The sequence below is a fragment of the Capricornis sumatraensis genome, chromosome 2 (assembly GCF_032405125.1).
Source record: "Capricornis sumatraensis isolate serow.1 chromosome 2, serow.2, whole genome shotgun sequence".
Classification (NCBI taxonomy): domain Eukaryota; kingdom Metazoa; phylum Chordata; class Mammalia; order Artiodactyla; family Bovidae; genus Capricornis; species Capricornis sumatraensis.
Window position 1 is genome coordinate 105017267 of NC_091070.1, and position 23826 is coordinate 105041092.

The 23826-nt window shown below is 45.5% G+C and overlaps 1 protein-coding gene across 1 annotated transcript in view; it reads left to right on the top strand.

Annotated features, from left to right (window-relative positions):
• RXRG (retinoid X receptor gamma) overlaps nt 1-23826 on the top strand; it is a 52372-nt gene that overhangs the window by 348 nt on the left and 28198 nt on the right. Inside the window, exon 2 of the mRNA XM_068964841.1 lies at nt 16524-16771. Coding sequence (XP_068820942.1) covers nt 16524-16771 — 248 coding nt within the window. The remainder of the gene's footprint in view (nt 1-16523; nt 16772-23826) is intronic.

The following is a 23826-nucleotide window of genomic DNA, read 5'->3' on the forward strand; positions in this document are numbered from 1 at the left end:
CAACATGCTTGGGAGTATGTCTGAGACAAAGGTAGACTGAGAGCATTGTTCTAACTCAGTGGGTTTGTGGGGGTGTGAAGAATGGAAGAGGTAAGAGGAAATTACTGGGATGAACCTAGTACCCAGCTTGCCATGAGAAAAAAAAAATGACGGAAAAGGTTTTGCCAATATTAAGGGTACCTGGGATACTTCATAACAACAGACTGATTGTTTTATTTAAAAGCAGATTTCCCTAGAATTGCATTTTTTAAAAAAAGAAAACATAGTGCTTTAATTTGCTGCCGTGTTTTCCTTCCTCTGTTTTCTCCCCTTTTGATTTGCTAATAGCCTCTTGTCCCCTCCCCTGCTGCTGCCCCCAATTCCACTTCCAGGGTCACTGCCAACACCTCCATTCTGAGGGTCGAGATCTGGGCGTGGTGGTGGGGTGGGGGGCGGGGGTGTCTGGGCTCTCATAGCAGAGAACAGGCAGCTGGAGCTCCAGGTTGCCAAGCCAGGCAGGGCAGCCAGGTGGCACTTCCCAGGGGCTGCCCTCACACCCAGGCACTTTGGTCCCAGGGCTCCTTTGACTCAGTGACAGAAGCAGCACAGTAGCCCAGCCTTGGGTAAATGGGCCCAACAGCTGACCAACTGCCTCTGACTTGTCAGCTGGCGGCAGGAGGTTTGGAATCTTAGTAGCCAAAGGGGAGAGCAGACGCTGGCAGGCACGACAAAGAGAAATTCTTGTTAGGTCTTGAGGACTGAAAAGTCCCTGCCCTCCCCACCTCCTGTGAGGACAGATAGGCAATTCATCTGAAGGCTTGGGAGCAAAGCTTGTCTATTCCACTGGGCACGCCCCTCCATAAGGTGTAGTGGGACACTGGAAGCGGATGGGGTTCCTGTCCTGGAGACATTAAGCCAGGGGGTTTGCTTATTTATTCGGGATGCGTTGGGCAGTTTTTATGGACCAAGCATGAAGTTAGGTGCTCATAACACAGATGTTCATGAGATAGAGTCTACAGAGCCTATTTGTCCTGGGCAAGCTTGTCATTGCGCAGACACATTGTAATACTGCATGTTATGTGCACCATTGGTTGCAGAAGGAGGTTGCTGCTTGGATCCGATGGGTGAGGGACCCTGGCCACACGTTCTGGGGAAGACAACGTTGAAGTTACTGGGGCCAGTCTTGTGACGTGACCCAGTGAGTGTGGTGGCCAAGGCTGTGAAGCGGACATCTGATCTTCAGTATACAGTTGGGTGCTGTGGAAAGCCTTCCTGACTCTCATCTTGGTCCCCTTCTCAGCTGAGAAGCACTTTTTCCTTTTCCTCCTGAGTTCAGTTGTCTGAAGAACATGCCTATCCATGAGATTCTTGGGACCCTCGAGGTCTGTGAGGTTATGGCTTCTTAACTGCCAAGGAGACCCTCTGAGATGGTTGGGGTGAATAGAAGGATTGAAGGTGGACAGGTGTAGGGAGAGACAGTCTGGGGAAAGAAGGTGTAGTCCAAAATTCACTGGGAGCTGCTGTCTGGAATCTTGGGATTGTAATATCCTGAGACCTCAAAGAGTGCCTTACTGCTGCTAAGTCACTTCAGTCGTGTCCGACTCTGTGCGACCCCATAGATGGGAGCCCACCAGGCTCCCCCGTCCCCAGAATTCTCCAGGCAAGAACACTGGAGTGGGTTGCCATTTCCTTCTCCAATGTATGAAAGTGAAAAATGAAAGGGAAGTAGCTCAGTCGTGTCCAACTCTTAGCGACCCCATGCACTGCAGCCCACCAGGCTCCTCCATCCATGGGATTTTCCAGGCAAGAGTGCTGGAGTTGGGTGCCATCGCCTTCTCCAAAAGAGTGCTTTAGTCCTCTCTTAATGTAGATGAGTAAACTGAGGCCTCAAGGAAGGCAGTGCCAGGCTAAGGTTATATGGGGTTGAGGAAGAGAGCCCTTCTAGAAAAGCCCCTGAGTCGAACTTCTAACAACATTCCTTCCATCTGATGCAGTGAAAAAAGCATGAAAGATCTCTGTCTATCTCTCTATCTCTCTATATAGATAGAGAGAACTGAGTTTGGTTCCCAGGTTTTTACTTACTAGCTGTGTGACCTTAGGCAAGATATTGAACCTCTCTGAGCCTCATCTCTAAAATGTAGTTTAAAATCCCATCTCAGACCATGGTTGCGAGCATTTAACGTGCAAATGCTTGAAAAAGCAGATATAGAGGAGTGTTGTCTATATATTCAGTGTTTAATAAAAGTTAATATTTTTGTCCCCTCTATTCTGCCCAAGTACTAACATGAAAATTAATTTAAAAATCAAAAATTACTGTAGAATAATGAATTAGGAATCTGGGGAAATAAAATTAAATTTGTAAAGACCCACATACATTGCTGGTTTAAAATTTCATAATTGTGGGGGCTCTGGTGTTTAGTGTAATTAAGTTTCAGATAAAAGGAAACGCAATGGCTGGGCCATGCAAGAGGAGGTTGATATAACCATGGGAGGCAGCGGAAGGATTATCTAGGCTGTTGAAACATCTGCCCTGATGCTCCTTTTCCTCCCCATTCCTGAGGGAGGAGAACAATTATTTGGGTTAGTTGTACTGAGGTTTTCCATTGTGTTTGTATTTGCCAGCTAAGAGGCAGAAACATTGAGCAAAGGTAAGGGCCCCATCTGTAGGAAGGTCTGCCTGATAACTTGCAGAGGTGACAGAGGGGGGTGGGAGGGAGAAGGACCCCCCTGCAGGTGCTTGGGAGACCTGAAGTCTGAAGCAGACATAGCCTACAGTCTCTCACTCCTTTTGCCCCAATGAGGCAAGTTGCACCGCACATATTAAATGATTTAGTGTATAACCTCTGCCCTATTATGTATTAGCAAGTGGAACTGCAGAGGGCTCCCGTGATTTCTGAGAATCTCTAGGGAAGCAATGTCACCCTTGGGAAATAACACCTGGGATTTGTGTCTGGGCTGTGCTTACCAGATATCAGCCATCCTCCCATCAGTGAACAAGACACTGGGCAAACTGCCCGCAGGGTGGAGACTAGCTAGGTTGCAGTGGCCCCACCAAGGTGCCCACTTGCCCAGCTCTGGTCTCTCCCATGTGATGAGGCAAGAACCTTTCTCTTCTTTTTTTCTACCAGCTGCCCAGTAAGAGATTTGTTTGCCTGGATGAGACAGTTGCAGCCTCTAAGAAGATGGCAGAACAAATCCTGTAATCCCCCTTCCAATTGTGCAGTAATCCTCAGGGTGAAAAGGAGATCAGGGGAGAGGGGACTTGTCTCATTTCATTTAACAAGCACACAGTAGCACTTACTAAGTGCCCACTACCATTGTAAGCACTTCACCATTATCATCTCATTTAATCCTCATGACAACTCCTTGAGTGGGTATTATTACCATCATCATTACACTCCTTTTATAGACGAGGAAACAGGCATTGTAAGCTGCAATAACTCATTTTAAGGTCCCAGGGTTGGAAAATGGCACAGCCCAGGCTTTGAAGCCAGGCAGTCTGGTCCTGAGTCCAAGCGGTGCTGAGCTGCCTCTCACAACTTCTGTGGGCCACAGAGTTGCCACAGGGAGCTAAGGCAGCAGCACATCCCTTGAAGGGATGAGAAACCCCAAGCCAGTCACGCCACTGCCTCGCAGCTGTAGACACAGGCGCCTGGCCTTGAGGAGCAAAGTACACAGTAACTTAGCAGGCACTCAGGTGCAATAGCGGCCTCTGGAGAATTAGTTGCTGGCTTATTCTGGGAGCCCGGGTCTTCCCTGGTGGCTCAGATGGTAAAGAATATGGGTGCAATGCAGGAGATCTTCCCTGGGTCAGGAAGACCCCCTGGAGAAGGGCATGGTTATCCACTACAGTATTTTGCCTGGAGAATCTCATAGACAGAGGAGCCTGGTGGGCTACAGTCCAAGGGGTTGCAAAGAGTCGGACTCAACTGAGCAACTAACACTTTCACTTTTTCCCTGGGGGTCTAATGATTTGAAAGAGCCCTACTCTACTGAGTCTGACCACTTGTGTAGAATAGTCCCCTTCTTACGTAAGAATAGCCACAGAGGAGGGGTTGAGTTGCAGGTGTGTGTGTGTGTGTCTGTGTGTGGAGGGCAATATGAGGATGGGGGAGGAGGGTGTGTGTGTGTGTTTATGTGTATGCCAGAACATATTTTTTCCCTCCACAAATGTGTGGGTGGCTAATAGGGACTTACCCTGGAGGTAAGTGGTTAGGGTTTATGTAGGAAGGAATAAATGTTTATGAGATTTAGGAAGGAGTATATTTAGTCTAAACTATTTTCTGAAACATTTACAATCTTACCAAGAGATAGAGAGCTGAATAGCAACTGGGGGAAGAAATTATGCAAAGAGTAATCAAAATTCTCCACCTCTTCCTTCCCCTCATTATGTAGCTTCTGTATCTGCAGAGAACTTAGCCACCGGAGTTGGGTGGCTGGGGTGCCAGGGGCTCCTGGAGGAAGCTGCTATTTTTTTCTCTTATTGGAAAGTAGAAAACACAGAGGCCCAGGGAATCTAAGATGCGACTGTTCTAGAAGGCCTGGGTTTGGGTGGCTCTCTTGAGACTGACCCAGGTCTTGGTTCAGTGGCTGGTTATGGCCTCTGTCTCAACCCCTCAGCTCTTCTGTTGTGATGGGGAAGTGGCTGTGGTCAAACGTATAAGCTAATGCATGGGGATGTGCTGTGTTGAGTATGTTGGCCCACCCCTAGGGGATCATTCCAGAAAAGTTTTGGTACTATTTTGATTGTCTCCCAGTTAGCAGTGAGTAACAGCACGAGCTCTGAACAGCTCTTCACCTCTCCTCTACCCCCTACTCCCACCCCAGCTTCCCTGCAAGAGCTGAATCTTTAAAGCCAGAAAAAGACTTGTAGCTCGTCTGAACTGACCCCTCGGTTACAGATGAGGACACCAGGGAAAGCAGGTGGGGCTTGCCTGGGACCTGTGGCTACTTATGCTCTACAAACTGGGTTCTCCTGAGCATGCTTGGGGGCCACCTGTGGTGGCAGAAAGAAATGTGGAGGGAGGCTAAGCCACAGAAAGCCCTCCCCTCATGTCTTGGTAAAATAACAATACTACCAACTATACAGGGTCAAGGGTTAACATTCCACAGTGCAGGGATTCAATAAAACAAAGGCTGGAAAATTGTAAACACACAATAAAAGTTGGTTTCTCTTTCCTACTTCAGAAAACTTGGAGACTATGGTAGTATATTCAGCTTAAATTTTGTATGAGGTTTTTCTTAGGGGAGGCATGCCTGTTCTTAAAGTGTCAGACTGTGCACTATGAGAGGCTGACAAAGTGAAGTTAATAAGGCATCCATTCTGGGCCAGTTACAGAAAATTATATTTTAGCAAATCGTTCCAGGACAGACACTTGTGAGATCTGGCAGAAAGAGGGCAGTGACCTGGGACCTCCCATCCCTATAATCTTTAGGATAGCCTCACCCCAGGCCAGTGTCCTTAGTGAGTCGTATTCCCGTGAGTTTCCTCAACTTCAAATTGCACAGCCTTTATCAGATACTGTAACTGAGAAAGGAGCGAGGGAGAGGGCAAGAGTTTGCAGATTCAAGACCAAGCTCAAATTTCTATTGGGATATTAGAATTCAGCATCTGAGCTTAAAAAATGGAAAAGCTTGTGATCTTTTACTCAAAATACATTTACAAGAAGTCAGAGGAACAGTAAAGAAAGCGCTTGATAAACACGTTGGGATGTTCCTTCTAGGCTGGCTGCCTGGGTTGCATTTCTGTGACTCAGCATCTCTTTTGTCTCTCCTTTGGTTGGTCCCCAATGTCATGGGGAAGCAATCTTGGAAAGGTTGGGGCTCATGATATCTGTGTTTTCTCAGTCCCAGTGACATAGGGAACAGGGCAAAAGTTAGAGATCACCAGGAGAGAAAGAATATTCCAGACTGCTCCAGGAGGGCCTGTCAATCTTTCAGGTAGCACACTTTGGCTCAGCATCTGGTTTATGCAAGGGCTGTGTAGGACACCAAGAATTCAGACCCATCCTCTGTCCTGAAGGAGTATATAAACCAGTTACAAGCTCTGAAGTCTGTAGGACAGTTGGAGATGATTTATTTCTGGAGATGTTTTTTGTGGCTGAGGTTAAGAGAATGGTCCAAGGAATTTAGGTATTTAGGACCTGAGAACAAATAATACCATGCCCATTACCCAAAGGTAACATTGCACTAAGGATACGGTTCTCTGTATTTTAAAATTAATTTTTATTGGAGTATAGTTGCTTTATAATGCTGTGTTAGTTTCTGCTGTACAACAAAGTGAAGCAGCTATCCATAAACATATCTCCCTTCTTTTTGGATTTCCTTCCCATTTAGGTCACTACAGTGCATTGAGTCGAGTTCCCTGTGCTAGGCAGTATGTTCTCACTAGTTTTCTGTTTTATACACAGTATCAATAGTTTATATAAGTCAATCCCAATCCCCCAATTCTTCCCACCCCACCCGTTTCCCCGTGATATCCATACATTTGTTTTCTATGTCTATGTCCCTATTTCTGCTCTATGGTTCACCATATTTTAAAATAACTACAATCTTTAGAAGACGGTCCATACTGAGAGGCTAGGGAGAGCATGGGCTTTACAATGGCCAGGTGGTTAAGGAATCTGCCTGCAATGCAGGAGACACAGGAGATGCGGGTTAGATCCCTGGGTCGGAAAGATACCCTGGAGGAGGAAATCGCAACCTACTCTAATATTCCTGCCTGAAAAATCCCATGGACAGAGGAGCCTGGCAGGATACAGTCCAAAGGATCACAAAAAGTTGGACATGACTGAGCGACTAAGCACGCACTAATGACACACTGAACTGATGATTTGTTTGAGACTTCCCTCTTGGCTCAGACAGTAAAGAAGCTGCCTGCAACGCAGGAGACCAGGGTTTGATCCCTGGGTAAGGAAGATCCCCTCAGAATGTGAACAAGAAGCCTACAGAGAGGCTACAGAGGATTCAAGAGCTGGGTGTGGGCAGAATTGGTGTTCAAGGGCTTCGGGAACAAGGGGTTAGAGGGGGCACCGTAAGTCAATGCCTTTGAGCGCTTCCTGGCCTTTGTCTTCATGGGCTGGTACCTGGCGCACCAGTGCAGGATTTGGTTTAAAGGAACAGACAGCTGGTCCTGTTTGGTGGAGCTCCTACTCTCCAATAATCCCTTGTGTCTCCAATATGCTGGGGATGGCACAATATCCATCTGTACCAGCAAGGTTCAAATTTGGTCCTGGGTAGGAAGGGTGGTATGTGAGCAAAATGCCATTAATTACGTGCAGAGAAGCTGACAGAAATTGTGCCAGACTAAACTCAGACTCTAGGTCTTTAAATAATTCACAACAACTGCTTGAAAGGGTCCCTTTATCATTCTAAACCTCAATTTTCTAATCTGTCTAATGAGGAGAATTTCTTCCCTTCCAAGTACTCTGAGTCAGTCTGAAGGAGATCAGCCCTGGGATTTCTTTGGAAGGAATGATGCTAAAGCTGAAACTCCAGTACTTTGGCCACCTCATGTGAAGAGTTGACTCACCGGAAAAGACTGATGCTGAGAGGGATTGGGGGCAGGAGGAGAAGGGGACAACAGAGGATGAGATGGCTGGATGGCATCACTGACTCAATGGATGTGAGTCTGAGTGAACTCTGGGAGTTGGTGATGGACAGGGAGGCCGGGCGTGCTGCAATTCATGGGGTCGCAAAGAGTTGGACACGACTGAGTGACTGAACTGAACTGAACTGCAGCTTGGATGGAACAGAAAGGCTTCCAAGGAACTGCTATATCTGTGGCATCTAGCAGGGAGGACGAGATGGTTGAATGGCATCATTGACTCAATGCACATGAGTCTGAGCAAACTCTAGGACATGGTGAAGGACAGGGAAGCCTGGCGTGCTGCAGTCCACGGGGTCGCAAAGAGTCAGACACGACTGAGCGACTGAACAACAGCGGCAGAAAGCCTGGTACACAGTTAGGAGCCCTCAACAAGCATTTTTTTTTTTTGACTGGCAGAACCAATAATTGATATGGCAATACACAGCAGACAATTATAAAGAGTTTTACGAATGTAAGGCGATATGTTCTGGATGGAATAAGCTTGGATGTGGGAGCAGAAGGCCCAGGGTTTTTGCCCTGACTGCACGATCAAGTCATGCAACTTCTCTAGAAAATGAAGTGGTTCCTGAAGTTCTGAAAGTCTAATTTCTACCCCAAAACAACATGGCCTTACTAATTTGTGATATTATTAATTTGGAATGGTGATTAAATTGATCATGGCAGGAAATAGTCTGTTTTTGCACATTCATGAAAAATAACAAAAAAAGGTTTGTTAAGCAAGTAAGACTGTGGAAGTCTTGAGCCTCTTTAGGTTACATTGGTTTCTAAGCAATTTGAAAAGAAAGCATAGTAGAAATCTCATTAGCATATTAACGGGGTGTTAATTACAAAAGAATCTTTTAAAGCAGATTTTATAAAATCCCCACTTAATAACCATTAGCTTGTGGTACTTGAAACACAAACTCTTCACGTGTATTACTTAGAAGTAATAAAATTGTAATTTAAAAGTAATCTGCCAACTTGTCACGAATTTAGACTGATTTTTCTCTCAATTGATCCAAATGAGTGAGGTTTTGCTATAATTATATATAATGCTGGTAATAATGAGGCTGATTATCAATCTTTGCTGCTTTTCACTACCTCCATCATTGCAGGTTTTAGGGAAAGGGGTGGGGATGGAGGGAGAAGGAGGGATGGAGGGGAGAGTGGAGGCAGAGAGGGAGGAGAGGCCGCCAATCTCTCCCTCCCCCTCATCCAAGCACTGGAAGAAGCAAGCTCCCCCACCCCCACCCCAGCCGAACAGCCCGCCAGCCCTCTGGTGGGGCCTGCTGGAGTCAGGCTCTGTGGGCTCGGGCTGGCGGGCTGGTTGGAGCTGCACAGCGCTCATCAGCCGCTGCATCCTGTCTCCTCGTATTCCTGCTGAGAGGCCACGGAGGCTGAGCCACAGGGGCCGAGGGAGTGTCTCTTCTCCCACGTGCTCCCACCTCCATCACGGGTCTTCACTTTCCCCATTGAGAAAGCCAGAAAGGATGTTGGTAGCAGAGTAGGCTTCCTATTAAAATGCAGTTTCTACTTGCGCTTCTCAGTAAGAATTCAGCTAATACTGTGATGTCCACATCTGTTAAAAAGTGAAGTTCAATGCCTGTAAAATACTTTCCCGTCCAGTCTCAGAGTGGCGGTACAGCTCAGACGAGTATGTGGAAGCGCTTTTGAAAATGCCACAGCAGTTTAAATATAAGAAATGCATATGAGCCAGTCCTGGGCATCTGAGTGCCCCTTCTGTGGAAGAAAGAGAGAGGAAAAAGCTGAGTTGAACTGAGGTCTGGGTTACCTGAGGAAGGAAACCAGAGCTTGGGTTTGGTATGAGGGGCTAGAATCAGAAGGGAAATATCTTAGTCAGAAAGTACCAGGTCATGTACACACTACTATATATAAAATAGGAAACTAATAAGGACCTACTGTGTAGCATAGGGTACTCTACTCAGTACTCTGTAATGGCCTACAGGAAAAGAATCTAAAAAAGAGTGAATATCTGTATAGTTGAATCACTCTGCTATACACCTGGAACTAAGCATTGTAAATCTACCCTACTCCAATAGAAATCTACAAGAGAATACCAAGTCAGAATCCTGAGAGAGGCCACAGCTGGGTTAGGAAGGGCAGAGCTGGGGACAAAAATTGGGCCCGGGGAAGCTCGAGGAGGGAGTACCCCTGAGTAGCTGCTGTAAGGAGCCACGCAGCCAGTATAGTGTATGGTGCCTTTCCCCTAGAATCAGATGCTACTTGTATAATGTACGAGCCATGTTCTCTCAGGCAAGTTATTTCACTTCTCTGTCCCCCTGCTTTTCATTTGTACAATAGGGATGAAAGTTGGTAACCTTAAAGGGGTTTGTAGGAATGAATTAAGTCAGTATATGTAAAGCGTTTGGATCTATGTCTGGCTCATGGCAATGGCTTAATAAATATTATCTGTTGTTTTTAGTTAGCAGAGGAGATGACATGTAAGTGTCAGTTGAGTGTCTTCATATTGCAGGCCTCCCTACCTCCCTTGCAGCCTGTCTGTATATTATAAGCCAAGTAGGGAAAAGATATGTGAACAAGTTTCCCTTTGACTAGGAAGGTTTCTGAATATTCTATGACTGTTAGGCTTATGTAACACATCCCTCCATTAGCGAGAAGGAGGCAAGTTGGTTGTGAGATTGTGTCCACCATGACAGAAAGTAGATTGGGATACGGCCCCATGACATTCCCTTGGTTTCTAATGGAGAGTCCTGACTCTTAGAAATAGCAAGGTTTTTTTTTTTAACCTCTGTCCACTTCCCTGTGGCTGGGTGTTACCATTATTGATGATTCATCCTAAGTTTCCATTCCATCCTGAGGATGGGACAGTGAACTCTCTACCCAGGCACAGCAGTTAAGGGTGGAAATGCCAAGCCATTTGTTCCCTTGTCTGGCCAATCAGAAAGACTCATGCTTGACATTTTGTGTTTACTGGCTGAGGATGAGGTTGCTAAGCAACTTCCTTGCCTTGGTTGAATTCTGTAGTTCTAAGTACCTGGGCTTTTCTTTCTCAGTAAGTGCCCCCTCAACACACACATGCAATTTGTTATCTAGAGATTTCAGAGATTTTCGTTTTGGTAAACATAAGGAACATAGATTTCTCATGCAAATTATTTCTACTGATGAACTCCCTATATGGTTGTATCAGTTCACAAAAGAACTATTCCATTCACTGAAAGTGTTTAATCTCTCAGTAGTGTCCCACTCTTTGACCCCGTGGACTATAGCTCGCTAGGCTCCTCTGTCCATGGGATTCTCCAGGCAAGAATACTGGAGTGGGTTGCCATTCCCTTCTCCAGGGGATCTTCCCAACCCAGGGATCGAATCTATGTCTGCCACATTGTAGGCAGATTCTTTACTATCTGAGCCACCAGGGAAGCTCATTCATTGATCAGTCAACAAATATTTTTTGAGTATCTACTGTGTTCCAGGCACAGTGCTAGACACTACAATGATAATTGTGGTGAAATTTAAAATATGTGATAGCCAGTAGGGCACCAGGCATTCAGAATGGAAGTTAGCATGGAGGAAATCTCCATGTTGTGATGGATAATGGGGAGATCTGGAGGGTCCAAGGGGAAGGGCTGAGGTTGCTGGGATGATGGAGGGGCACTCTGGGCTCAGAGGAGTGGTTAATATTATAAACAACTGGTATATTCAGATTAGTGCCTGATGGTAGCTGTTCTTAATAGAACATTTACTCTTGGTGTGGCGTGGGTTAAACTCTTATTTACATAATCTTCTACAATGGTATTCAAGCCAGACATAAGTCTCTCTCACCACCTTTATAGTGCGGTAGGTAATTGTAACTGCTACCCTGCACTGGTGGTCTCAAATGGTTTTAGCACTCTGAGCTAGATATGGATACCTCCATTTATGGCTGAGGAAACTAGATCAGAGAGGTCAAGTTCCTGGCCCAGGTTTACATGACTGGAACCTAGGACATTTGGGCAGCTTCAGAGTCTTGTGTTCCACATAGATGTCACTCTGGATGCCCATAAAATGTACACACGGACTTCAAAAATCAAACACTTTGCAGATTCCATAACCTCTCTGGTTCCTGGTGACACTGTCAGCATCTCAAACTGCAATCTGGAATCCCAAACAGCCGGAAGGGTTAACACGGTCCAGCTGATGATGACGGGGCCCCTGGGCAAGTGGTCTATACTCGCCCATTCCAGACCACCACCACCTGCACGCCCTTCTTTTAGATGCCAGTGAGCTATGTCCTACCCACCTCAGTGTTCACTGAACAGCATTGCAAGGGATCTTAGGAGCCACTAGGTGCTGCCTTCTTACTGGGGAGAGTGAGCCCTGGAAGATGAAAGGCATTTCTTTGGCATGTTGCCAGGAGAGAAGAGAAGGTCCAGAGAAAGTCAACTATTGCTCTCCCATCAGATGAATTAATTTCTATAAAAATTATTGCTGTGCAAAGAGAATGAACATCTGAGAGTGGGCACAGTATGAGGGACTGATGAGGATCTAGAGGGCATGTGGTCAGAGACTGAACAAAGCTGATAGGCTGTGGAGGCTGGGAAAACTGGGCTCCCAGCCTCTGCACAGGAGCCAGGTAGAAGCATTAGAGAAAACCTTGACCTTGGATTTGGACTAGAAACCAAACTTCTGGAAAACTTGTGCTAGCTGTAGTTCCCACATGGCCATGGGGAAAAAAAAAGTGAGAGCTGAAGAAACTGATGAAAAATGTCCTAGATAGGAATGTTTTAGTGTCTATTTGGGAGAATGGATTCATTTTCCATTGAACAACGCTTTCATCTTTATTTTCCACCTTTTCTAAAGCAAAGCTATTTATTTCTAAGCAACAGTGGTCATTCATTGTGAGAGGCAAAGAATAAAAATTTGTGAAGATGTGTTTGTCTTTTTGAATTTTTCTTATAAGAATATGGTTATAACATAGCCCATCTCTTCTGGGCCATTGACTCAGCAGACATTTTAAAGGCCATGGTAAACCAGACTTTAACTGGCTGTTACATTCTGTCTCAATGTGCCATTGCCATCACTGAGTAATCAAGGAATATTCTGATCACCTTAATTTGTATTATTATTAATTATAATAAAAAATAATGTAGTTTAAATTTCAAATCTCTCTTACATCCTCTCATTTTATTCTGTAGACAATTTGTGAGTTTCCCCAAGCCCATATTTTCATACTTTTTGTACAGCGCATGTTTCTTTTTTTTTTTTTTTTTAAGTAAATGATCAAGCTAGTCAATACTTTGGAGAAGGCAATGGCACCCCACTCCAGTACTCTTGCCTGGAAAATCCCGTGGACGGAGGACCCTGGTAGGCTGCAGTCCATGGGGTCGCGAAGCGTCGGACACAACTGAGTGACTTCACTTTCACTTTTTGCTTTCATGCATTAGAGAAGGAAATGGCAACCCAGTCCAGTGTTCTTGCCTGAAGAATCCCAGGGACAGCGGAGCCTGGTGGGCTGCCGTCTCTAGGGTCACACAGAGTCGGACACGACTGAAGCGACTTAGCAGCAGTAGCAGCAGTCAATACTTTATTTTTATATGTGGAATAAAAGCTAAATTCCATATCTGTCTATGTGTATTAGATGTTACAAATAACTACATATAAGAATAGCTGCAAAAACATTAAATCAGTGTCTATACCTAACTGAATCACTTTGCTTTACACCTGAAACAAACACAACATTATAAATCAACTATACTTCAATATAAAATAAACTTTAAAAAGAGTAAACTTAATTCATCAACACAAAACAGAACTGGAAATTTTGTATTATTCTCCATTTCTCCCTCCTTATCCACAGCAAATTACAGTTCATGTTTCTCAAACATCATTCCTTTGTATACTGTCTTCGTGATATTCAACATATCACATGTTCTTGTACATAGAAATTTTCTGAGGTCAGTTTACTTTTTTTTGAAAACTTAAATAGGGATTTTTAGGAAGATAATTTTGTATAAAAGATGGAAGCAGAGTCACTTGCTGTAAACAGAAGGAGACAGTAAAAATGAATATAAAATGATTAATATATTTTAAGCGTTTGCCTACGTATCACTTAAAAGGCCACCTCAGATGTTCCGTATCACCAGAGTTAGAGGCTGCATACCTTGGTAACTCTCAGATTGATGACTGTGTGAAGGGAAACCTTGTTTCTGTCTGTCCCACAGCTCTGGGCTGGTGTGAAGCTCTGGACATCAGCCTGGGGATGTAGAAATGAAAAGCACAGTCCCTGAGGTCCATTTCAAGTAGACTATGCAGGGTCCTTGGGTCAGTTTTGGAAAGCCCACGCAGGGAAGGGAAAGTCAGTTTCCCGCAGATGGCTTGGGGAAGGACAGCTGTCATCCCAGCCAAGTTCACGGCTCCTCGCCCATCACGTTGGGCTGGCTCCTGACTCACCTGTCACGTGTTATCTTAGTGGCAGGCTTGGCCTCTTTAAATGTCACAGTCTCCCAGGGCTGCTGAAGAGTCTAAAATTCTTCTTTCTGATCAGTGACCGTCAGGGAAGATTTTTGGGTTTTCTGGCTTGAGCTCTTGGAAGTTGCCCTCTTCTCTCTCCTTCAGATGAACTTTCAGCTCGAGATCACTTCATCATAGAGTCATCTTGTACTCTGTGATGTGGTGGCTCTCCAAATCATCTCTGCTGTCCTTGACAGAGCGCACAGGAGACAGCATGGGCTTCAGAGTGACCGTTTGAATCTAGGATCTGCCACTTGCTACCTGCCTAGTGCCGAGTAATGTGGTCGTGGTGAGGATACAAAAACAGACACCGTTCTCCCTCTCAGTTAAATGGAAAATACAAGGAAATAACAACAGAAAAGGGCATCAAACTAGATTAAGAATACCAGGGAAGACTTCCTGGAGGAGGTGGTACTTGAGTTAGACCTTGAAGGAAAAATAAAAACTTCTAGACAAAGGAGGTGGGGGCAAGTCATCCCAGAACTTGGAGCAGCATGGGGCCAAGCCTAAGTTGTCATTCATCTGTAAAAGGCTGAGATGATCTTCACAGCCCTATTGTCAAGACTGAATGAGTGAAAGTATGGAAATTGGTAGAATGAGTTGATGTGTCGAAATTGCCTGATGCTATTTAGGACACGCAAGAAGCGTCTCACCTGTCCCTTCGAACCCTTTGGCCACATCTCTGTGGACCCACAGCATGTGGTTCACCTCAGTTGTGGTACTTAGAACACGGCAATTGGGATTCATCTGTCTATGAGACAAGTGTCCCTGATAGACTGAGACTCCTGGAAGGTTCTGGCCTCCTCAGACACAGGAGTGACTGTTCTTTCTGCAAGTAGACCTTAGCTAAGCTAGGAGAGTGGGCTTCCCTGATGGCTCAGCAGGGAAAGCATCCGCCTTCCAAGGCAGGACATACGGGCTTGATTCCTGGGTCAGGAAGATTCCCTGGAGAAGGAAATGGCAACCCACTCCAGTATTCTTGCCTGGCAAATCCTGTGGACAGAGGAGCCTGGCAGGCTACAATCCATGGGGTCTTGAGAGTTGGACACCACTTGGAAATGAAACAGCAATAAAGCTAGGAGAAGCTCCAAGGGCAACTCCAGGTTGACATTTTTCTAGTGAGATGTTTATGTTTAAGAATCGCTGCACAGTTACACCTCTGATGCTCCACGTTCCCCTCCAGAATGTGAAGAGAGTACCCCCTCTCTGCATCCTAGTCCTAGTACTGTGGAAGTACCACAAAAGTTTCTGAAAGGCTTAAGACTGCCCTGTAGTTTGGCTCCAGGAGAAAGTGGAGAACTGGATGACTTCTCCGGCAGGCCAGGCTTACCGACCACCTCTCCCCATTACCCTCTCATGTTCCATCCATGAGGACAGCATGGGTGCCGTGCTGAAGCCTAGCACCTGCTCATTCTGAATCTGTTCTTGCATGCCAGCCACACAAGGAGCTGGCACTGTGAGTCCTGGTGGGCTGCTCTGCTGTTCTCTGAGTCTCTGCCCTGCTGCTGTGGACCCTAAAGTTCACAGCTCCTCTCTTCTGGAGGGAGTGCTCCTTGTTGGGCTCCTGAGATGGAAGTTGGGTATGCTTTTTTCTTTTATCTTGAGTTGCATCTAGCAGGGAACCTGGGCTCAACTTTTCTAGGAAAAAGTTACCAGATGTCATCTGTCACAGAGCCCATTTCACTTGTGGCCACAGCTTCCTATCCCCAGAGGAGAAACAGTCTGGGCAGGCCTGGTCGCACTTGGCTTCTTGGGTCTCTGTGGCCGCTGAGCCATGCCCAGCCATCCTGAGTCTTCTTCCCTAAGTGCTGATTAACCCTATGCTCTAGAGACTGGATAAGAACCTTATGGGACTAAAACTGCAAAAGCTACAGAGCATGAAAGGCATGGTAACAGCCTCTGCCTTCCCCATGATCATCAGGGAATGTGTCCCTGACAGCAGGCACCATGTTCAATTCTGAATCGCTAGCCTCTGATGCGGCACCTGCACCATAATAGATGGTGCATATGAATTCATAATTACATATGAATGAATGAATTTCTCCTGACTATACAGGCCCAGCCCTACCCTTGTTCTCAGAGCAAAATGAGTTTGAGTAGGGAATTCTGGGAGCAGCCCGGACACCTGCTCACTCCATCCCCAACCTGGGAGTTTGGTACGGACTCACCTTCCCTGTCTGACTGGCTCAGGTCACAGTCCCCCCAGCCTGGGGACTTGTGGGTTATGTCCCCATGGCCCTGATTGTTGTTCTGATACAATTCAAGGTGCGTTCCATGTGGGGCACCAGAGAACCTGTCCTACAGCAAGTCCTTTCCCCTTCCTGGTCTTTGCTGGCCTTTATTCTACCAGCTGTGAGAGTTCACAGGTGTGCAGGTAGGGCTGGAAGAAGGGGAATGATAGAGGAGAGAAAAGGAGGGGACTCTGTCCTCACACACCATCCCTGTGCTCCCCTGGCCTCCCATCACCTTTGGTTTTTTCTCCTTACAGGTTCTCCCGGCCATACTGGCTCCACGTCCATGAGTCCATCGGCAGCCTTGTCCACAGGGAAACCCATGGACAGCCACCCCAGCTACACTGACACCCCAGTGAGTGCCCCGCGAACTCTGAGTGCAGTGGGGACCCCCCTCAATGCCCTGGGCTCTCCATATCGAGTCATCACTTCTGCCATGGGCCCACCCTCGGGAGCACTCGCAGCCCCTCCAGGAATCAATCTGGTTGCCCCGCCTAGCTCTCAGGTAGGTGTGCATCCATCTTCTTCAATGTCTTTCCAGACATCTTTAACAGTTTCATCCTGGTGCTGAGCCAGCACTCAGTAGGTGCATAATGCATGCTGGTGAAGGAACTGGGTTGTCTGTGTAGGCTTCCCTCCTGCAAGACCTTCACTGAGTGTATCCTCAGGCAGCTGCAGAGAACTGACAATGCCTCATGGTCCGGGAGTTTTGATGGTTCAGTCCTGGCTGTAATTTCAACATCTCTTAGGCCTGTTTGTCTTCCATGGGATGGACCCCCTTGTTCCTTCTCAACTCAATACTAGGTATTTTTCAAGTCAGTGAAGTGCCTGGTCCTTTTCTATATCCTGTAGGTGATACTGAAATGGTCAGGATGTGGTCTTTGCTCTCCAGGAGTTTACCATTGAGAAGCAGGTGCTGCACATGGGTAAATCTAAAACAAGGCAGACTGTGTTACGTACCTGTTATCTCTGAGATAGAGGCAAAGATTGCGGAAAATCAGGGGGGAAAACCCTCACTTTAGTTCCTAGTGCCTTTTGCTGCAACAGAGGCAAGGATGGATATGCATGGTAGACGTTGTTTGCTGCTCTAAGAAAACTACAAGTTGGCCGGATGCTATTTATTTCCTTCTATCAATGTCACACCGAGACCATCAACCTTCACTTCTGGTAGTGCGCAGCTATTGCTTCAGTGATGCTGCATAACAGACAATCCCCAAATTGCCATGGCTTACAAAAACACACAATTATTTTCTTACAAGTTTATGAGTTGTTTAGAAAAGTTCTAGATCCCCTCGTGGCTCAGGTAAATAGTCTGCCTGCAATGCGGGAGACCTGGGTTCAGTCCCTGGGTCAGGAAGACACCTTGGAGAAGGAAAGGGCAATCCACGCCAGTATTCTTGCCTGGAAAATCCTAAGGATGGAGGAGCCTGGCAGGCTACAGTCCATAGGGTCACAAAGAGTCAGGCACGACTGAGACACTTCATTTTCTTTTTGGGCTTCCCGTGTGGATCAACTGGTAAAGAATCTGCCTGCAAATCAGGAGACCTGGATTTGATCCCTGGATTGGGAAGATTCCCCTGGAGAAGGGAACGGCTACCCTCTCCAGTATTCTGGTCTGTAGAACTCCATGGATTGTATAATCCGTGGGAATGAAAACCACAATCACAGAAAACTAATCAACTGATCACATGGCCCACAGCCTTGTCTAACTCAATGAAACCATGAGCCATGCTGTGTAAGGCCACCATGTAGGTCATGGTGGAGAGTTCTGACCAAACGTGGTCCACTGGAGAAGGGAATGGCAAACCACTTCAGTATTCTTGCCTTGAGAACCCCATGAACAGTATGAAAAGGCAAAAAGATAGGATGCTGAAAGATGAACACCCCAGGTTGATAAGTGCCCAATATGCTACTGAAGAACAGTAGAGAAATAACTCCAGAAAGAATGAAGAGACAGAGCCAAAGCAAAAACAACACACAGCTGTGGATGTGAGTGGTGATGGAAATAGTCTGATGCTGTAAGGAGCAATATTGCATAGGAACCTAGAATGTTAGGTACATGAATCAAGGTAAATTGTAAGTGGTCAAACAGGAGATGGAAAGAGTGAACATCGACATTTTAGGAATCAGTGAACTAAAATGGACTGGAATGGGTGAATTTAACTCAGATGACCATTATATCTACTACTGTGGGCAGGAATCCCTTGGAAGAAATGGAGTAGCCATCATGGTCAACAAAAGAGTCCAAACTGCAGTACTTGGATGCAGTCTCAAAAATGGCAAAATGATCTCTGTTCATTTCCGAGGCAAACCATTCAATATCACAGTAATCCAAGTCTATGCCCCAACCAGTAATGTTGAAGAAGCTGGAGTTGAACAGTTGTCTGAACACCTACAAGATCTTTTAGAACTAACACCCAAAAGAGATGTCCTTTTAATTATAGGGGACTAGAATCCAAAAATAGGAAGTCAAGAGATAAATATAATAACAAGCAAACTTGGCCTTGGAGTACAAAATGAAGCAGGGCAAAGGCTAACAGAATTAACCTTTGAGAACTGCCAAGAGAATGCACTGGTCATAGCAAACACCCTCTTCCAACAAAAGAAGAGAAGACTCTATACATGGATATCAATAGATGGTCAATGCTGAAATCAGATTGATTATTTGCTTTGAAGCCAAAGACGGAGAAGCTCTATACAGTCAGCAAAAACAAGACTGGGAGCTGACTATGGCTCAGATCATTAACTCCTTATTGCCAAATTCAGCCTTAAATTGAAGAAAGTATGGAAAACCACTAGAGCATTCAGATATGACCTAAATCAAATCCTTTAGGATTATACAGTGGAAGTGACAAATAGATTCAAGGGATTAGATCTGATAGACAGGGTTCCTGAAGAACTATGGACAGAGGTTTGTGATATTGTGCAGGAGGCCATGATCAAGACCACCCCCAAGAAAAAGAAATGTAAAAAGGCAAAATGGTTGTCTGAGGAGGCCTTACAAATAGCTGAGGAAAGAAGAGAAGCTAAAGGCAAAGGAGAAAGGAAACATATACCCTTTGGATGCAGAGTTCCAAAGAATAGCAAGGAGAGATAAGAGAGCCTTCCTCAGCGATCAATGCAAAGAAATAGAGGAAAACAATAAATGGAAAAGACTAGAGATCTCCTCAAGAAAATTAGAGATACCAAGGGAACATTTCATGCAAAAATGGGTTCAATAAGGGACAGAAATTGTATGGACCTAACAGAAGCAGAAGATATTAAGAACAGGTGGCAAGAATACACAGGAAAACTATACAAAAAAGACCTTCATGAGTGAGGTAACACTACAATGGTGTGATCACTCATCTAGAGCCAGACATCCTGGAATGTGAAGCTAAGTGGGCCTTAGGAAGCATTACTATGAACAAAGCTAGTAGAGGTGATGAAATTCCAGTTGAGCTATTTCAAATCCTAAAAGATGATGCTGTGAAAGTGCTGCACTCAATATGCCAGCAAAGTTGGAAAACTCAGCAGTGGCCACAGGACTGGAAAAGGTCAGTTTTCATTCCAGTCCCAAAGAAAAGCCAAAGAATGCTCAAACTACCGCACAGTTGCACTCATCTCACACGCTAGCAAAGTAATACACAAAATTCTCCAAGCCAGGCTTCAGCAATACGTGAGCCATGAACTTCCAGATGTTCAAGCTGGATTTAGAAAAGGAACCAGAGATCAAATTGCCAACATCTGTTGGATCATTGAAAAAGCAAGAGAACTCCAGAAAAGCATCTACTTCTGTTTTATTGACTATGCCAAATCCTTTGACTGTGTGGATCACAATTAACTGTGGAAAATTCTTCAAGAGATGGGAATACCAGACTACCTGACCTGCCTCTTGAGAAATCTGTATGCAGGTGTCAAGAAGCCACAGTTAGAACTGGACATGGAACAACAGACTGGTTCCTAATTGGGAAAGGAGTACATCAAGGCTGTATATTGGCACCCTGCTTATTTAGCTTATATGCAGAATACATCATTTGAAATGCCAGGCTGGATGATGCACAAGCTGGAATTAAGATTGCTGGCAGAAATATCAATAACCTCAGATATGCAGATGACACCACCCTTATGGCAGAAAGTGAAGAACTAAAGAGCCTCTTGATGAAAGTGAAAGAGGAGAGTGAAAAAGTTGGCTTAAAACTCATCAGAAAACTAAGATCATGGCATCTGGTCCCATCACTTCATGGCAAATAGATGGGGAAACAATGGAAACAGTGACAGACTTTATCTTGGGGGCTCCAAAATCACAGCAGATGGTGACTGCAGCCATGAAATTAAAAGGCACTTGCTCCTTGGAAGAAAAGCTATGACCAACCTAGACAGCATATTAAAAAGCAGAGACATTACTTTGACAACAAATATCTGTCTAGTCAAAGCTATGGTTTTTCCAGTGGTCATGTATGGATGTGAGAGTTGGACCATAAAGAAAACCGAGTGCCAAAGAACTGATGCTTTTGAACTGTGGTGCTGAAAGACTCGTGAGAGTCCCTTGGACTGAAAGGAGATCAAATCAGTCAATCTTAAAGGAAATCAGTCCTGAATATTCATTGGAAGGACTGATGCTGAAGCTGAAGCTCCAATGCTTTGGTCTCCTGTTGTGAAGAACTGACTCATCTGAAAAAACCCTGATGCTGGGAAAGATTGAAGGTAGGAGGAGAGGGGACAAGAGGATGAGATGGTTGGATCGCATCACCAACTTGATGGACATGAGTTTGAGTAAGTGCCGGGAGTTGGTGATGGACAGGGAAGACTGGTGTGCTGCAGTCCATGGGGTCACAAAGAGCTGGAAATAGCTGAGCAACTAAACTGAACTGAGGAAGGTTCTGTTTCAGATGGTGGAGGAGTTGGTCTAGGCTGCAGCCTGGGTGCAGGTCAGCTCTTCATGTCCTGACTACAGGAGCAGCAGCTTCCTGGGTCATGCTTTTTTCAACGTGTCCCCCCGGAGTGCAAAAGTCTAAACCAAACCAGGAAAATACAGTGAAGTCTCTGCTCACATCATGTCCATTGATATCCCACTGGTCTAAGGAAACTGTATGACTGACTCCAACACTGCTGGGATAGGGGAATAATTTGTGCCTGTTTCAGTGTAAGGAACTACAAAGACACAATGCAAAGGATGTGAAGAATTAGGAGGCGTGAACATTAGGAATAATGACCCTGTCTGCCACACTCTCCCTGGGCTGGTACCTCACAACTGGGGTCAGGGTCCCTCTTGTCCCAACCACCAGCACGCCTATCTGTAGAATTAGTAGGTCTTATAGTCTCTTTTGAATTTATAGTTTGTAGAAGAGACAAGGCCCCCACTGGTTTAGCATTTCTTACTGCTACAAAGAGAATTTCAGAGACTCTCCCTAGAGAGAGAGTGTGTGCTCAGAGTCTAAAAGCAAAGCCATGTGGAGTGATAGAATTTTATAGCCAGTAAGGACTTCAGACAGTTTTTCATGTGTGGGTTAAAGAAACTGGAGAAGACCTTATCAGTTCTCTAGTGTAGGGATTACAGGGGCCAGGGGCCAGACAGGTAACATAGAGGGGTGAATCAGACCGGTGGGGGCTGTAGATAGCTGGCCTCCCCACTTGAAGCCATTCAAATTCAGAGACTTGAAGTATTTCATGGCCAAGAAGAGTACTTATGTGGGTCCCATTTGGCCAGTCCTTTTAATCCTAATTTGTAATCTAATGGCCCTCACCTGTAGGATCTTTCTCAGCATACACATTTCTCCCTTATCCCATATTTTGGCCCTTGTGTGAGTTGTAAAAGCCCCACAGAGGATTCTAACTGCCCCATCCCGGCCCAGCTGAGAACCACTGATTCCATCCAGGCTCCTCATCCCATGTAGGCTCAGTGGGCTCAGGTGATGTGTCCAGCTTCACACAGCTAGTCACAGCAGAGCCGAGGTTAGACCCCAAATCTCCACACCCCACTCAGTCTCCACGATGCTGCATTTACTCACAGCTATGGTGTCTTCTGTCTTAAACAGTGACCCCAGGATCTTCCTGTTGGCTGCCAAGGATTAAAACATGAATACTTAGTGATCCCAAGGAGTCCTGGGGGGCACGTGGCACAATATACAGATAAATTGCAGCGCTGTGTAGTTGTAGGGACGGAACCGAAGGGAGCATAGAGATGGGACCTGAGAACTTCCAGTCTTGCGTTCCATGAGAGTGTCAGCCACTCAGAGGAGTGGAGACCAGATGGCAGTGCGAAGGGACATGGATTTATGCCTCTCTCTCCCACTGTCATCAGCAGAGCTGGTGATCCTCTACCCTTTAGAACGTGGACCTTGAAGAGATTTGTTTATTCATTTTCATTCATGTGAATGGATTTCAGGTGAAGGTGAAAGTAGCTCAGTCTTGTCCGACTCTTTGCGACCCCGTGGACTATACAGTCCATGGAATTCTCCAGGCCAGAATACTGGAGTGGGTAGCCCTTCCCTTCTCCAGGGGATCTTCCCAACCCCGGGATCGAACCCAGGTCTCCTGCATTGTAGGCAGATTCTTTACCAGCTAAGCCACAAGGGAATGGATTTCAGGAGGGCAGGTCAAAGTCAATAGATTAGAGACACAGAGAGAGATTTAAGTTCTGGAAGTAAAATTTTGCAAAGGACACTCACATTTATTCAAATAAATATTTAGCAGGACCTAATCTGAATCCCTCAGAAGAAATGGAGTAGCCATCATGGTCAACAAAAGAGTCCGAAATGCAGTACTTGGATGCAATCTTAAAAATGACAGAATGATCTCTGTTCGTCTCCAGGGCAAACCATTCAATATCACGGTAATCCAAGTCTATGCCCCAACCAGTAACGCTGAAGAAGCTGAAGTTGAACGGTTCTATGAAGACCTACAAGACCTTTTAGAACTAACACCCAAAAAAGATGTCCTTTTCATTATAGGGGACTGGAATGCAAAAGTAGGAAGCCAAGAAACACCTGGAGTAACAGGCAAATTTGGCCTTGGAATGCAGAATGAAGCAGGGCAAAGACTAATAGAGTTTTGCCAAGAAAATGCACTGGTCATAGCAAACACCCTCTTCCAACAACACAAGAGAAGACTCTACACATGGACATCACCAGATGGTCAACACCGAAATCAGATTGATTATATTCTTTGTAGCCAAAGATGGAGAAGCTCTATACAGTCAATAATAACAAGACCAAGAGCTGACTGTGGCTCAGATCATGAACTCCTTATTACCAAATTCAGACTTAAGTTGAAGAAAGTAGGGAAAACAACTAGACCATTCAGGTATGACCTAAATCAAATCCCTTATGATTATACAGTGGAAGTGAGAAATAGATTTAAGGGACTAGATCTGATAGATAGAGTGCCTGATGAACTATGGAATGAGGTTCGTGACATTGTACAGGAGACAGGGATCAAGACCATCCCCATGGAAAAGAAATGCAAAAAAGCAAAATGGCTGTCTGAGGAGGCCTTACAAATAGCTGTGAAAAGAAGAGAGGTGAAAAACAAAGGAGAAAAGGAAAGATATAATCATCTGAATGCAGAGTTCCAGAGAAT